This window comes from Melopsittacus undulatus, chromosome 16 (assembly GCF_012275295.1).
Source record: "Melopsittacus undulatus isolate bMelUnd1 chromosome 16, bMelUnd1.mat.Z, whole genome shotgun sequence".
NCBI lineage: Eukaryota > Metazoa > Chordata > Aves > Psittaciformes > Psittaculidae > Melopsittacus > Melopsittacus undulatus.
Window position 1 is genome coordinate 4,033,563 of NC_047542.1, and position 13,607 is coordinate 4,047,169.

Consider the following 13,607-nt stretch of genomic DNA (forward strand, 5'->3'; position numbering starts at 1 on the left):
GTTTGCTATCCCAAGCAATTCCCTACAGGTTATCTCTGTTTTCCCTACTCCATCCAGCATCAACACCCTCATCTCCTCGCACACTCCTCCCGCTCCTCTCTGTTGCTTTGTGAATTTCTTGGCCCCAGGGATCAGGTGTTCTCAGGAGGCAGGAGATGCACCATGTGCTGGGCACAGCGGGTGAGAGCCGCGCTGCCCCTCGCCCTGCCAGGGATGCAGGAAAGCAGAAACCACACAAAACAGTCAGACAAAACCCAACCAACCTCCTGTCTCAGCAATGCACCCCGGTTTTTGTACATTGATGGTGTAATTTAAGAAGTATATATATAATATATATATATCTCGTGATTGTAGTACCGTGGATACAACAACGAAAAGCAGCAAGCGAAAATAACTGAGCTCTGTCAGCATCCTTCGGGTCCGGGTCCTCGTGTGCCTCCCTGCGCCAGTCTTGCCCCCACGGAGGAGGCTGTCAGGGTTATGGACCCGCCCCCCCATACCTCTGGGAGCCACAGTTATAGGGATGCCCCCACACTGAGGGTTTGGAGTGCAGCGGGAGGGGGGCTCGGATGTAGTGCTGGGGGCTGAGAAGGGAAGGAGCAGCCACTGCCTTTGGGGACTCCCCTGCTAATACATGGGATGAAACCTTGTGGAAGCCATGGGGTAACTCAGGATAAAGCAGTTTCTGGGGTTGGTTCCAGCATCAGCCCCCAGCCCAGCAGAATGAGGGCAGGGGGAGAGAGGGGAACCCTGGCACAGCGAGTGGTGCTGGCAGAGATGACAGAGCCTCTTGGGCTCCTTATGAGTCCTAAAACCTTGGGAATTATGACCAGGACAGGGCCATGGACAAGGGGGACAGGGTGGTGAGAGCGGGGTTATGGGGTTATGGTGGCACTTGCTGGGCTGTTGATGGGGAGGGGGCAGAGAAAAGGGAGTTATTTCCCCTTGTTTAAGGGCCGGAGCTGCAAGCAGTCTGGTGAGAAGCCCAGTCCTGCTGCAGTGGATCTGCTGTGTCAGATCCCCACATCCCCGTGTTCACCCTCTCCATCTGGCCCCAGCTCTCCCCCTTCCTGCTCACCTTCCTCACAGTGATGCGCAGCCAAAGGACCTGTGACAGAGACCAGAGATCTGGGGCACCAGCACCACCAGCGCATCCTCCCGGTGCTTCCCACACCAATGGGATGCAGGAGCATCGGTCGCACACAGGAAATCACAAGACACATCCTCCCCCTTCCCCTTTGTCTCCCGTCGATTTTTCCAGAGGCCAAGGCAGTTTTCCTCCTTCCCCTGCTCCTTCAGTGCCCTCCAGCTGGGATGCTTGCGGGGCTGAACGAAGGGTGGCTGCTTCTCTGCCATGTAAGCACTATGAAACAGGCAGAACAAACCCCAACGGGCAGGAGCCATCACAGGCACCTATGTCAAATTAAAACCAAAACAACAAGAACCAGGCTTCTTTCTGCTTTTAAAGCTCCCACAGAGCATCTCATGGTGCCCAGGGCCCATCACCCCCCATCATCTGAACCTAAACCACAACTTGCCGCCAGCCCAAACCAGAAAGCAAATAAACCAATAAAGATGTAATATAAAAGACCAACATCAGGTAACCCAGGCTGTCGGGAAATGTGCAGTTTAAGCAACCACCGGGTTTCTGTCCCAGTCCAGGCTCAGGGGGTTGCATTTCTGATTCACTGTCCAGAGGGAAATGGCAAATCTGCCACCTCCCTTTTCCAGAACTCTGGAATTAGGCAGCCCAAAACACAAATCCAAGTCAAGGGAAGAGCTCTGTGCCAAGGCCAAGGACCTGGGGGCTTTGGGAGGCTCCGGGTGACCCCATGCCTGAGGATGCGGTCCCAGCTCAGGGGATCCCCCCACTACTGCAGGGATGCCCATGGTGGAGAGCCCTGCACCCACCTTCTACAGCTGCTCCCTTTGCAGAATGCCCCAGATCCCTGCGGAGGGGCAAAGCGGAGCCGGGAAGCAAAGGGAGGATGTTCCCATCCGAGGGGATGCCCATCCCAGGGCACAGCCGCCCCGCTCCCAGCATCCCTGGGTGCTGCTGGTGCCAGGCTGCTCCCGCATGGGCACAGCCGAGGGCAGCCGCAGGTGCCCTCGTCCCTTTGGATGCCATTGTCCCAGCTCATGCCCGTGCTTTGTCCTCCCCAGACAATGGCTGGGGCGATGCCACCCGCAGCCAGCACCCGGGAGGGAGGGGAAGAGGGAGAAGCCTGGCCACTGTGAGCAGCCCCTTTCCTTACAGCTGAGGGCAGAACCCCCCATCCTGAACAGAGCTGAGGACCACGAGATGCTTTGTTAGGGTCAATCCAGAGCAGCCCCAGTGCAGCACACGGGGTCACTCCTAATGGGCGCCGAGGGCAGCCGGTCCCACAACTGGGCTGGTGGTGACAAGGGGACAGGCTCCCACTGGAGGGGAGTATGGTCCTGATGCTCATGGGGATCTCGAGGTGTCCAGCTTGGCCCCTGTGTCCTGGCAATGCCCTGGGGCTGTAGGGTAAGGGGGCAATGTGCCAGGGCAAGAGACCTGAGGGCAGGACTCCTCTGTCCCCCAGCTCCTCTCCCACCATCAAACCCTGCCAAAGGGCACCGAGGTTGTGGGGAGCCCCATGACAGGCACGGATTTATCTGCCTTTATCTCACCCCCATCAACCCCGCACTGGTGCTTATCCCTTAGCTGGGGGCTCCTCCCTCCTCTCCAAGGCTGGGTGGTGACAGGAGTCCCGTGGTCCATTGGCAGTGGCATGGAGCCCCTCAGCATCCCGGTCCTTGGTGCTGAGGTGGTTCCTGTGGCTGGGAGGCAGGGGAGGCAGTGAGGGTCCCCTGTCCCTGCCGGGGCCTCCGCTCAGACCGGGTGCACGAACTGGTAGACCAGGCGCTGGGAGATGTCAGGCTTCCGGATGATGCCTTTCTTGTAATACTGCCGGATGGAGCGGCTCAGTTTGTCGTAGTTCATGGCCGGGCGGTTCTTGCGGATGCCCCACAGACGAGCCACTTGTGCCGAGTCCTCGATCTTGAAGATGCCTGGGAGGAAACAGGGCCGGGGGGTTACAGCCTTATCTGCACCCCCCGACCCGCCAGCACCCACCATGGGGCCGCCGGAGCACCCACCATGGGGCTGCTGGAGCACTCACCCTTCTCCTTGTTGAGCCAGCGGATGAAGCGGCCATAGTTGTGGGGTTTCAGCAGCAGCTCTTTGAGGAACTGCCAGAGGTGGATGGGTTGGCCAGCACAGGATGAGTCCACCTCGCTGTCTGCCCAGCCAGCATCACCTCCTGCTGTGGAGAGGGATGGGTGAGATGAGGGAGGAGAGAAACCGCACTGCTCTGCACTGTTCCTGGGGCCTGGAACAGTCCTCATCCGGAAAACCTCAGCTCAATGCTTGTCCATCTCTGGAGGCTGGATCCGGAAGCAACGCTTTCTCCTCCCCATCTTGGAGCTGGGAAAACCGCTCCATCCTGCCCTGTCACAGCCCCACAGGGTGCAGGAGTCTTGTGGGCATTTCCCCTTGGTTGCACCTTGCAGGGGCTGCTGTGGAGCAGAGGGAGTGCAGCCACACGGATGCTGCTGCAGCAGCTGCCCCCACACCAGATAATGGCAATAAAGCAGGGAAAACACCCCGACCTGTCTGATGCACCAGTGAGGCCGATGGAGCTGAGCCCGCACAGAACTCACCGCAGTATCTCCCATCTCCCGGGCTGGCTTTTTCCTTCATCCAGGCAGCTGGAAGGCAGGAGTGGGCATCAGAGGAGCAGCTCCCATTGCCAGCATCACCCACCCGCCCGGTGCCCAGCACCCACCAGACTTCCAGATGTCGAGGTGTGCGTGCAGGATGCCCCCGCAGGCAGGCGAGCGCTGGCAGAACTGCTCCTCGGACATGGCACACAGATCCTTTCCCGACAGCTCCTGGAAGGACTTCCCAATCTGCGGCAGCCGGTACTGGTGCTCCGTCCATAGGATCCACTTCTGCACGTTGCCGGGGCTCCAGTCCACAGGGTCTGGAGGCAGTAACACCCCAAGGAGGATCTCGGTGATGCCCAACGGCAGCAGTACCCCAGGGAACTCGGACCAACCCTACCCCTAGCTCAGGTAATGGCAGCTGCCTTCAGGCCGTCCCCAACCACACAAACTCCTCTGCCCATTCCTAACATTCAGGGACAACAGGATGGTGGAAAGGATAATCCAAGTGCTCACTCCACACACATCCCCAGGGTGCAGTTACGGAGGTGCCTTTCAGCCTCACATCAATGCCCTGGGAGGGGAAGGGACCCCCAGCTCCGGAGAGGGGAAGGGCTCAGCGCAAGGTTGCTGTGTCCCTGCAGCTCCCTGGCTCTATGGCATGGCTCGGTCATGCTGTTACCCTTCACCCAGCACTGGGCTCTGCACCCTTCCCTTTAGCTCCCGCTCCAGCACATCCCTCCCTCGCTGCACCCCATGGCTGTGGGGACACTGACCTGCAGCGATGTTGAGCAGCTTGCAGGCCGTCTCGATGTCCTTCAGCACTTCACCCACCACCATGCTCTGTACCTGCTCCAGCGAGTGCTCCTCCAGGGGCAGGCTGGCCTGCAGGTCCCCCTCTGCCCCCAGCCCCAAGCCCTGGCTGTCAATGATGGGACATTGCTCCGGCTCCTTCTGCGCCTCCCCTTGCCCGCCTTGGGCACTGCTTTGGGATGGCTCCCCCATGTCCTTGGTGGTCCAGGCGATGTCCTCGGAGTAAATCATGTCGAAGTAGTGCAGGCAAACAGCGGGCAGGGGCTGTTGAGGGGTTGGGGGGGGGCTCGGGCAGCCCCAGCTCCGGTTATGGGGGTTCCGTGGGGCAGTGTCCGGCCAGGAGAGGCGGCCGGGGGGCAGAGCGCTCAGCGCGGGGCTGGCGCTGCCCATTGCTGTGCTCAGCACCGGCTCCAACCCTGCTGGAGAGGAGGAGAGGAGATGCTGAGCCCGGCACCGGCTCCTGCCCTCTGCCCAGCAGCCAGGCACAAAGGGAGGAACTAAGCCTGTTAGAGGGGAAAAAGCATCCACAGAGACCCACGGCTCCCTGCAAGCCCCTGGATGAATGCAGGCTCAGGATCAGCCATGGGGCTGGGGGCTGTCCTGATGTGGGGAGGACGCTGCTGCAGCAGACAGCAGAGAGAAGCAGGTCCCAACAACTGCGGGGTCTTAGGCTCTCCCTATGAATTCCACACTGGGTTGGCAGCAGTTCAGTCCCAGCCCCATGCCCTGTGCTTGGCAGGGGCTCTGAGGACTTGCTTGGGCAGCCTATGGGCATCAGAGGGTGCTTAAACCATACAGGAGCATTTCTGCACATGGAAAGCATGACCTGCTGCTTTAACCTAAGGATGCCATTGCACAATAGCACCCAAATCCAGCTTCAACAGCCCCAGGCGAGACCTTTCCTTTCATTCTCTTGCAAGGAAAACTGCTCAGAATTAGCCCGTCCCCATCTGTCTCCAGCACACGGGAGTCCTGGAGGCCACGGAGGAGAGGATGAGCCTGAGCCTGCTGAATTTCCATAGCAACACCAGGGAACAGCTCCATCCATGGGGAAACTTCCCCACAAGACACCAGGAGGCTTTGGGAAGAGAAAGCGGGTGCCAGGAGAGAGGCTGCCCATGGGCACAAGGGGTGTGCACAGCACCCAGTGCCCCCACCACCCAAACAGTTTCCCTGAGAGACGGCGCTGGCTTCCAAACCTCTCCTTGATTCGCTCTGGATTAAAGGAAGAGCTTTAGAAGATCAGCGCTAAATCCAACCCCACGCTGCTCCCGGCACAAAAGGGAAGCGGTAACAGCTTGTGCAGCTCCAGCCTGATGTACAGCACTGGGGCTCTCTGCGGAGAGGATGGGGTCTTGTCCCCAGTGTCTGCGGGATGCTCGGGGTCCTGGTGCATCCTTTGCCGTGGAGCAGCAGCAGGGCTGTGGAGCCGCCCTGGGCACCGGGCACGGTGACGGCCGCGTTCCCATCCTGTCCCCGTCACGGGTGGCACCACAAGGACCCGATCCCTCGCAGCCGGTGCTGTAGTCCCAGGGCGGGGGCCCTGTTTGACTTCGTGCCGCGGAGCAGGCAGCGGCCGCGCTGGGTGGGACATGTTTGCTCTGAGAGCCGCTTCCCTCTGCCCTGGGGCAGTTCCCTGGAAAAGCAGAGCCGGGAGGGGCAGCCCCGGGCGCAGGGAGATGCTCGCAGGGAGCCCGGACCCACACGGACCCACACGGACCCACACGGACCCACACGGACCCACACGGACCCACACAAACCCCCTCATGCGCTGCCCGAGCTCAACGAGGCTCTTTGGTCATCGCATCAGTCGTGGCAAGCGCTCTCCGGCTCTCGCATGCTGCTGATGGTGAGCACGGGCTCTGCACCACAGCTCTACTGCAGCAGAGCCGAACCAGCGCAGCCCTGTGCTCATCCTGCTGCTCCGGGCAAGAGAAGCGAAAACAGAATTGGTTCTTGCGACGCTTGCGCCCTGCCATGGGCAGGATCTGGCTCAGAGGGGAGGAGGAGCTGATCCCAAACGAGGATGGAGCCATTGAGTACCCAAGGGGTTTCTCCATCCCCACAAGGCTCTGCCGCTAAGGGCACAGCTGGGAGGGTGCTGCCATTCCTGAGGCCCAAGGGGCACCGCAAGAACGCAGCCCAAACAGCTCCAACACCTTCCTTTCAAGCCAAAAGCTGGGGCTGGGACAGGGCTCCTGCTCTCCCCAGGGGTTCAGATCATGGCTCAGCTCCATAGGGCTGCAGCCCCATTCCAGGGAATGCTGGGGTCTGAGGATGAGGACAATGATTCCCTGTGTCATCCCCAGCAGTCCTGGCAAACACAAGGCATTGCTCGGGGCAGTGACCCGGCACCGGTGACAGAGCTGGGCTGGGATTAGCCCTTGGGAGCAAGAGGAATTAAATAAATAAGAAATGGGCCCAACCGTCACACTCAAACAATGACCCCGTTAATGAGAATTAAATCCGCAGTTAAACAGGTTGTGCCACAGCCGAGCTCGGGCAGGGCTGGCCCCCGGCACTCAGGATGTCTCCCAAGTCTCTGGGTGCTTCCAAAGCCCTTCCCAAACAGCTGCCGGGTGCTGGGACAGGACCAGGCTCCGGGGTCACCTCCAGCTCCCACACTGAGGATGGGGACAGGGATGGGCTTTGCTGTCCAGAGGGGATCTGGGGCCATGAGGGGTGCAGAGCTGCCCCAGACTGCTTGAAGCTGCACCATGGACGGGGGGGTTTGCCTTTAACCCATCCCTTCAGCTCCGCCTGCCCCACATCCCTCAGCACAGCAAGGCAGGGGCAGGCAGGGACCCCATGGACACAGGAACCTTCTCTTTGCCTAAAGAGGGGCTGCGATCTGGAGGCTTTGCCTCTGCTCCCTGGTCTGACTCATCACCTCTTGCTCCAGCCACCTCCCTGGGCTCAGCTCTCATCCTGGGCCCCAAGGAGGGTGATGCAAGCACCAAGGGGCACAGAGAGACAACAGAGCCCATTGCCTCTGCCAGACAACTGCTGGCCAGGACAAGACACGAGCCGTGTCATGGGGCCCACATTAAGCAGGTGAAGGGACCTGGGGTCCCTGCATGAGCCAGGGCTGCATCATGCACCTGGGTGCTGGGAAGCTGCTGACAATTTGGGGTGCTGCCAGTGCATCCCATCCACCCACCAATGCATCCCATCCACCCACCAGCCTCACAGTGCTTGGCCAGGTTCACACCATGCAGCCCCCTTTCTGTCTGGGTAGAGGGAGGCCAAAATCTGCCCTCAGCCAGGGCAGGGGCTTGGATCTGTCTCTGGCAATGACAGGACTGGGGCCCATGTACTGCAGGAGGGATGCAGCCCATCCCATGGACCCTGCACCCCCATCTCCTCACCCAGCCGTCTCCATCACCACCGACGTCCCCCCAGCTCCTCCTGCCGTTACCTGCATGGATGCTGGTGCGGGGACCAGGTCACCTCACCCTGGGTCAGGCAGCCCTGGCCATGGGTGCAGGGAGGAAAGCAGGAGCAGGGGGAGGAACAGGACAGGCCTGAGCAGAGCCTGGTGCTCTGTGTCCCCAAGGTGAGCAGCAGAGCTTGGTGTCCCCATGCAGGGCCAAAAAGCTCCTATTTATAGCAGCACCTTCCTCCCCGCCAAGCTCCTGCCCATGAGAAAGCCCATATTGTGGGGGATTTGGCACCTGAGCAGCGTTTGTGTTTCACTAACCGAGCAGAACCACAAAAATCAAACCTAGAGCCAATGTGCCTTTAGCAGTGAGAAAAACCACCCAGAGAGAAGCACTGCTGAGACCGTGCAGGTCTGTAAAGGGGTTCAATGCATAGAGACAACCCCTGAGCTGCCCAGAGCCTGCAATGTTCTGTGCAGGGCACAGTGCCCCAGAGCACATTGTCCCCTGCTCCCTGCCGGGCACTGGGGCAAGCAGGACACTCAGTGTCCCTGTGGGTACCGGTGAGCAGGGCACAGGGGCTCTGGCTTCATTGCACCACTGCTGCCTGAGCAGGAAGGGGTTCCAATTGGCAAATCCCATTGCATTCCAGGTGATGCCATGCCAGGAAGCACCAGGAACCTCGCGCTGGGGGACAACCTGTACCTGTTTGGCTCTAATGGCATCCAGAGGCACAGGAGCTGCAGGTGGGGATGCTCACGTGGGATGGCACCACATCCACACAGACTTGGTGCCTAAAGGGCTGCAGGACCCCAGGGAAGGGGGGAAGGTCTCAGAACAGAGCAGGGCTTACCTTGAGGCTCAGAAACTGCAGAGGTCCCAGTGCAGGGTGGGAAGAGCCATCCCCGTGGAGCTCCGCACGCATGGCCCAAGGCAGGGTGCCCCAGCACTGGCAGGGAGGACGGCAGCAGCACCCGGCCCTGCTCAGCGCCGTCCCTGTGGCCCCACTGCAGGATGGGGACAGGCAGAGGGTGAACACAGGGCACCCCGAGCAGCTCCGAGGGTGGTGGGTGGGTGAAGCAGCCAAAGCGTGCGAGGGGAAGCCGGCAGTGAATGCAAGGTGCTCAGCTCAGCAAATGCCTCCTTTGCCCATTATATCCAATTCCTTCCTTATTTACCTGAACAAACAAGCTGGGTGCTGGTATTTGAATAGCCTAAGCCAGGGTTAACCCTTAATGGGTGCATCAAAGCACCAGGCTCAGACCCAAATGGGCCCAAGGAGGGGAGTGGGGTAAATCTGGGCACCATTAACCCCTTCCCACCCTCATCTGGGACACCCACCAAAGAGATGGGGACACATCAGGGGGCGAGAACAAAAGCTCCTGCTGCAGCCAGACCCTGCAGCACAGAGACCTATCGGATGCATTAGAGCCCGTCTGGACAGTGCTGCATGACACTGTTCCCCCAGCACAGGCTGGACTAGGTCAGGGCCAGGAGCATCCCCTATGCAAGTGCAAGGGGCTTGAGATAGGGACTGTGAGTGAGGATGCTCAGGGCTGACAGGGACAGCAGGAGCCCCTCACACCAACCCAACCACCCCTCGCAGCAGGGATATCCCAAGGGTACCCAAAGGGTCCACGTTGCTGCTGCCTGGGAGCAGCACAAGGTACCAGGGCATGGCCAGAATGTGCAGCACTCCAGGCTGGGGTTGTCTCCACTGGAATAAGCAGGAAAAAGCTGTTTTGATCGAGACAGACACTGGGCTGGTATTTACTGTCTCTAACACATGAAGAGAGCAGAGCAGCTCAGCCGGGAAACCAAACCCTCCCCTGCCCTAAAACCCAACGTCAGACAAAACCCCGGTCACAAACACCCATGGTGCAACCGGGGTCAGACCCACGTCACCGTGTCCCTGCAGCCGTCACAGCCGGGCTCAGCACCATGCAGCCCATCGGCACCGTGTGCCAGGATGGAAACAGCCCCGTCAGGAGGTGATCCCGGCTGCCCCATGCATTGGTTTCACCGCGCTATCACCACGACCAGCGGATTCTGTCCCGTCTGAATTGCCTCAATGTTATCTTATCGGTGGGGAAAAAGTTGCCCCCGGATTTGGGCTCCTGCACCCGGGGGCAGCTTTTCTGCCCTGTTTTGGTAAACACGGCCAAGCCCAGGACACGTGGCAGCGGGTGGGGGGGATGTGGGTTGGGAGGACACGAGGGGCAGCAGCTGTGGGGAGGGAGCCCCAGGCTCTGCCATGGGGCAGGCACAGGAGATGGGCATGTGCCACAGCCAGGAGTGGGCCCAGCCACCCGCTGCCCTCTGCTTCAGAGCCGGTACCATGAGCACGATGTGGCTCTACCTGGTCCTGCAGCCATTGCAAAGCTCCTGAGAGCTGCCAGGTCCTGACCAGAGCCACCGCAGGAAGCTGGGAACAGTGGGCACCATGTCCAAACCCGTTCCCGTGTCCCAACTCAGCATCCCCATGCACGAACCAGTGGTGGAAGCATCCCAACACACCTCCAGAGATGAGACTGTAGCCCTCCAAGTGCGGGTACTTTTATCATAGCATAGAAACGCAGGCATCTTGGCTGTGGAAACTTAAGGTACAGAGTGAAACCGTGTGTAAACTACACACAAGCCATGGTAGGAAATCACTGTGGCCATCCCGCACCTTCCCACAGCACCAGTTTGCTGAGCAGGTTAGTTTGCATGGGTTGTGCAAGCTGGATTTGCACCTCCTGCTGTGACATCACCTCCAGCTCTCCCTTGTGTATTCGGTTTCATTACTACTCCTTACCAGAGCAAACACCAAAACAGTCACCCAAAGGAGCCAGCAATGGAGGACTGATTCAATCAGGGATGCTGGCTGCAAGCAGGTCACCGAGCAGAGGGGATGCACTGGAAGTACCTGGTGCTGGGTCCCTGCTTTGGAGCATCCTGGACCCCGGTCATCCTGGTCCGTTGGGAAGCCAAACTCACATCTGGGTCTGGGAAAGCTTTCCCTGCTCCTCTTATCAGTAGCACCGGAGATTCCGATAAGTAAAAGAGATTAAAGGGGAACAGCATTTGCTTTGCTGTGCTCAGGGAGAGCAGCAAAACCAGGCCCGAAAGTGAGATCTCTGCTTTCCTCCCCAGAGCAGGTTTGGTGGCTGCTGCCTGGCGTCACCGGCCATGCGATGCTCTCCCCACTGCCTTTCGCAATCGGTGGCTCGGCACATGCCTGCCTATGCAAACCAGGCAAAGACAGGTTGCAACACCTGAGAAACAACAAAAGAGGGGAAATAAAGTCTGGATGTTCTGCCCTATGTGCGCAGCTTTCAACGCGTTTCCCTTGTCCTCCCTGACAACCCAGTCCCGGTGCCTTTTGCCATGGCTGAAACCTCAATGCTTGGGAACGCAGCCCAAGGGAAGGGATGGAGAAAGGGCTCGTGAATCAGCCTGGAAGAATCTCTCTGCCTGCAGCTAATCTCTGGCTCCATCACAAGAATAATAGATCAGCAGCCATGTAATAGATAATAAAACTATTGAAGGCACTTGATGTCACTGCAAAAACCACAGAGACCATTGAGCCCCATTTGTGTCTGACCTGAGTGGTGTTTCCTGGTCCCCTGCAGCAGCAGCGTTTCCTCTGCTTTGGTTCCCACACAGCACCTGGGGACAGCGGTGGTCTCCATGCAAAGCAAAGCCATCAGCTTGGGTCCCTCTGAGAGGCTCCATCCTGCATCTGTGCTTCTGGGTGATGCTCACAGAGGAGATGGATCCTGCTCCCAGGCTTTCCTGCAGCCCAGTGAGACTGGAAATGGTTTGAATGCCTTTAACACATCCCCCAGCTCAGGGCTGCTCTGCAGCTGTGAACCCATGGGAGCCTCATGCAGTGCTCAGCAGTGTGATGAGGACAGATGCTCTCAGGCTGCCGCTGGATCAAGCATCCTTTAGGTTTCCACCATCTCCCCTGCCCTCATACCTGCAAGGACTCTGGGGATGCTCCCTGCACTGGGCTGCGACCAAGGCAGAAACCAGCCTACAAATGACCAGTTTCCCATTACTGGGAAAGCATCAGGACACAGGGAATCCCTGCCAAGGGTGAAGGAAAGCCTGAGATCCACCACGCAGGATGAAGGTCCCAGTGGGAAGAGGGGGCTGCTCACTCCCCTCCTGCCACCCATAATCTTCATTGCTCTTCACCTGCTGTTTGCTGACAGCAATTTGCTTCCTCCCAGCTCACACCAAGAGGGTTCCTCACCCTTGTGCTGGTTCAAGCTAAGGCACATACATACAGAGGGTCAGAGCCTGGAGCAGGCAGGGGCCTGGGGGCCAGTGGGTCTCAGACATCTCTTACCCACTGCCTGCAGGCTCCTCTTTCCCCATAAAGGGCAGGATGTGGGAAACAGCCACATTTCCTATCCCAGCTCCCACGTGCTTTGCTCAGAGCCCACCCCCCGAGGGGTCCCCTCACTTCTGCCCAGCTCACCAGTCAAACCCATGGGTTCTGGTCTCCAGGAGGCCCCAGGAAGGATGGGTTCTGGTCTCCAGGAGGCCCCAGGAAGGGTGGGTTTTGCAGGTGAGTTTTGGAGATGCTCTGGTGAGAGGTGTCAGCGCAGAGCAGCGTCCTTCGGTCACAGTCCCACTGCTGCAGTGACACCAAACTGGAGCAAACAGCAGGAAGCACAACACTGGCATCCACATGAGCTGCTCGTGCTCCCCTCGTGTCCCCCCAAACCCCTCCATAAGGGGTGTGAGCAGGCACTACCATGGGGAAAGGGAGTGAGATGCTGCTTGGGCTCCCCAGGACTGGGTATAGTCAAGGCCTCCTGTACCCTTGGAGGGAACCTGGGAGGGGAAGAGGTCCCTGCAGCCCTGAAGGTAGCCAAAGGGCCAGAGAGTGCAAGGAAAGGAGCTCAGAGGCATGCACAGAGAAGCCAGCACCCTTTTGGTTTGTACAGATCCACCAGGATCATGCTTGGGGCTCTTGAATCACTAAGACTGCTCCAAAGCGGAGACAACTGAATCTCCTTAAACTCCTTCTCACCCCAAATACACCAGTTTCCGGAGCAGCCCCGGGGCCAAGCAAGGCCGCTCCTCTTTATTACCTCATCTGGCCACCTTTGCTTGGCTTCACCATCTTCCAGCTGCTGCCATAAACCCCGTTTACAGGGGATGCTTGTATGCTTGATGCAAACAGCCACGGTTATTGCTGCTGGCACCAGCCTGCAGGGCCCACCCTGATAAAGAGCTGGGCTCTGATGTTGTGCGAGGTGCTCCTGGCATTCCCAGTGTTCCCAGCTGTGGCAGGGAGACCTGAGCAACAAAACCCAAGCAACCAGACTAAAGGAGAGTAAATGGTCCCACAACCCAAACGGTGTCACCTACATGACAAGGCAGCCCTCGAGGATGCTTGCAGGTGGTGTTGGAGAAGCCAGCTCCATTCTGGAGCACAGGGACCAGTGTCTGCTCTGTGCTGGTGGTGCTGGAGGTCCCAGAGCCATCCCTTGGCCGAGCATGGAGATGTCAGCACAAAAGCTCCTCCCAGCCCACAGCAGCGGGGGCTCTGAGGTTGCTGCATCCTCACTCCTTCAGCCCAGCCATGGAGCAGGATGGGCAAGGTGGTGATGAATACATCAGGCTGATGCCAGCAGCATCCTGGACCACCAAACACACTGCCCTTCCTGCCCCCAGACCTTCCCATGCCCACAGCACCCATTCTCCCATGCTTCATCCCAAACA

At 59.1% G+C, this 13,607-nt stretch overlaps 1 protein-coding gene across 2 annotated transcripts; it reads right to left on the reverse strand.

Annotated features, from left to right (window-relative positions):
* Positions 1 to 495: 495 nt before the first annotated feature.
* Positions 496 to 5,044, reverse strand: SPDEF (SAM pointed domain containing ETS transcription factor). Of its 2 annotated transcripts, none has more exons than XM_034069850.1 (5): positions 4,467 to 5,044; positions 3,813 to 4,010; positions 3,688 to 3,735; positions 3,147 to 3,290; positions 496 to 3,036 (listed from the first exon to the last, which is right to left on the reverse strand). In XM_034069850.1, exons 1-5 carry the CDS (start codon positions 4,891 to 4,893, stop codon positions 2,858 to 2,860), a joined length of 996 nt encoding a protein of 331 aa, XP_033925741.1. In that variant the 5' UTR covers positions 4,894 to 5,044; the 3' UTR covers positions 496 to 2,857. The 2 variants fall into 2 exon arrangements, with proteins under 2 accessions (XP_033925741.1, XP_005142883.2); XM_005142826.3 differs by having other exon boundaries at positions 3,147 to 3,287; positions 4,467 to 4,895.
* Positions 5,045 to 13,607: the final 8,563 nt, after the last annotated feature.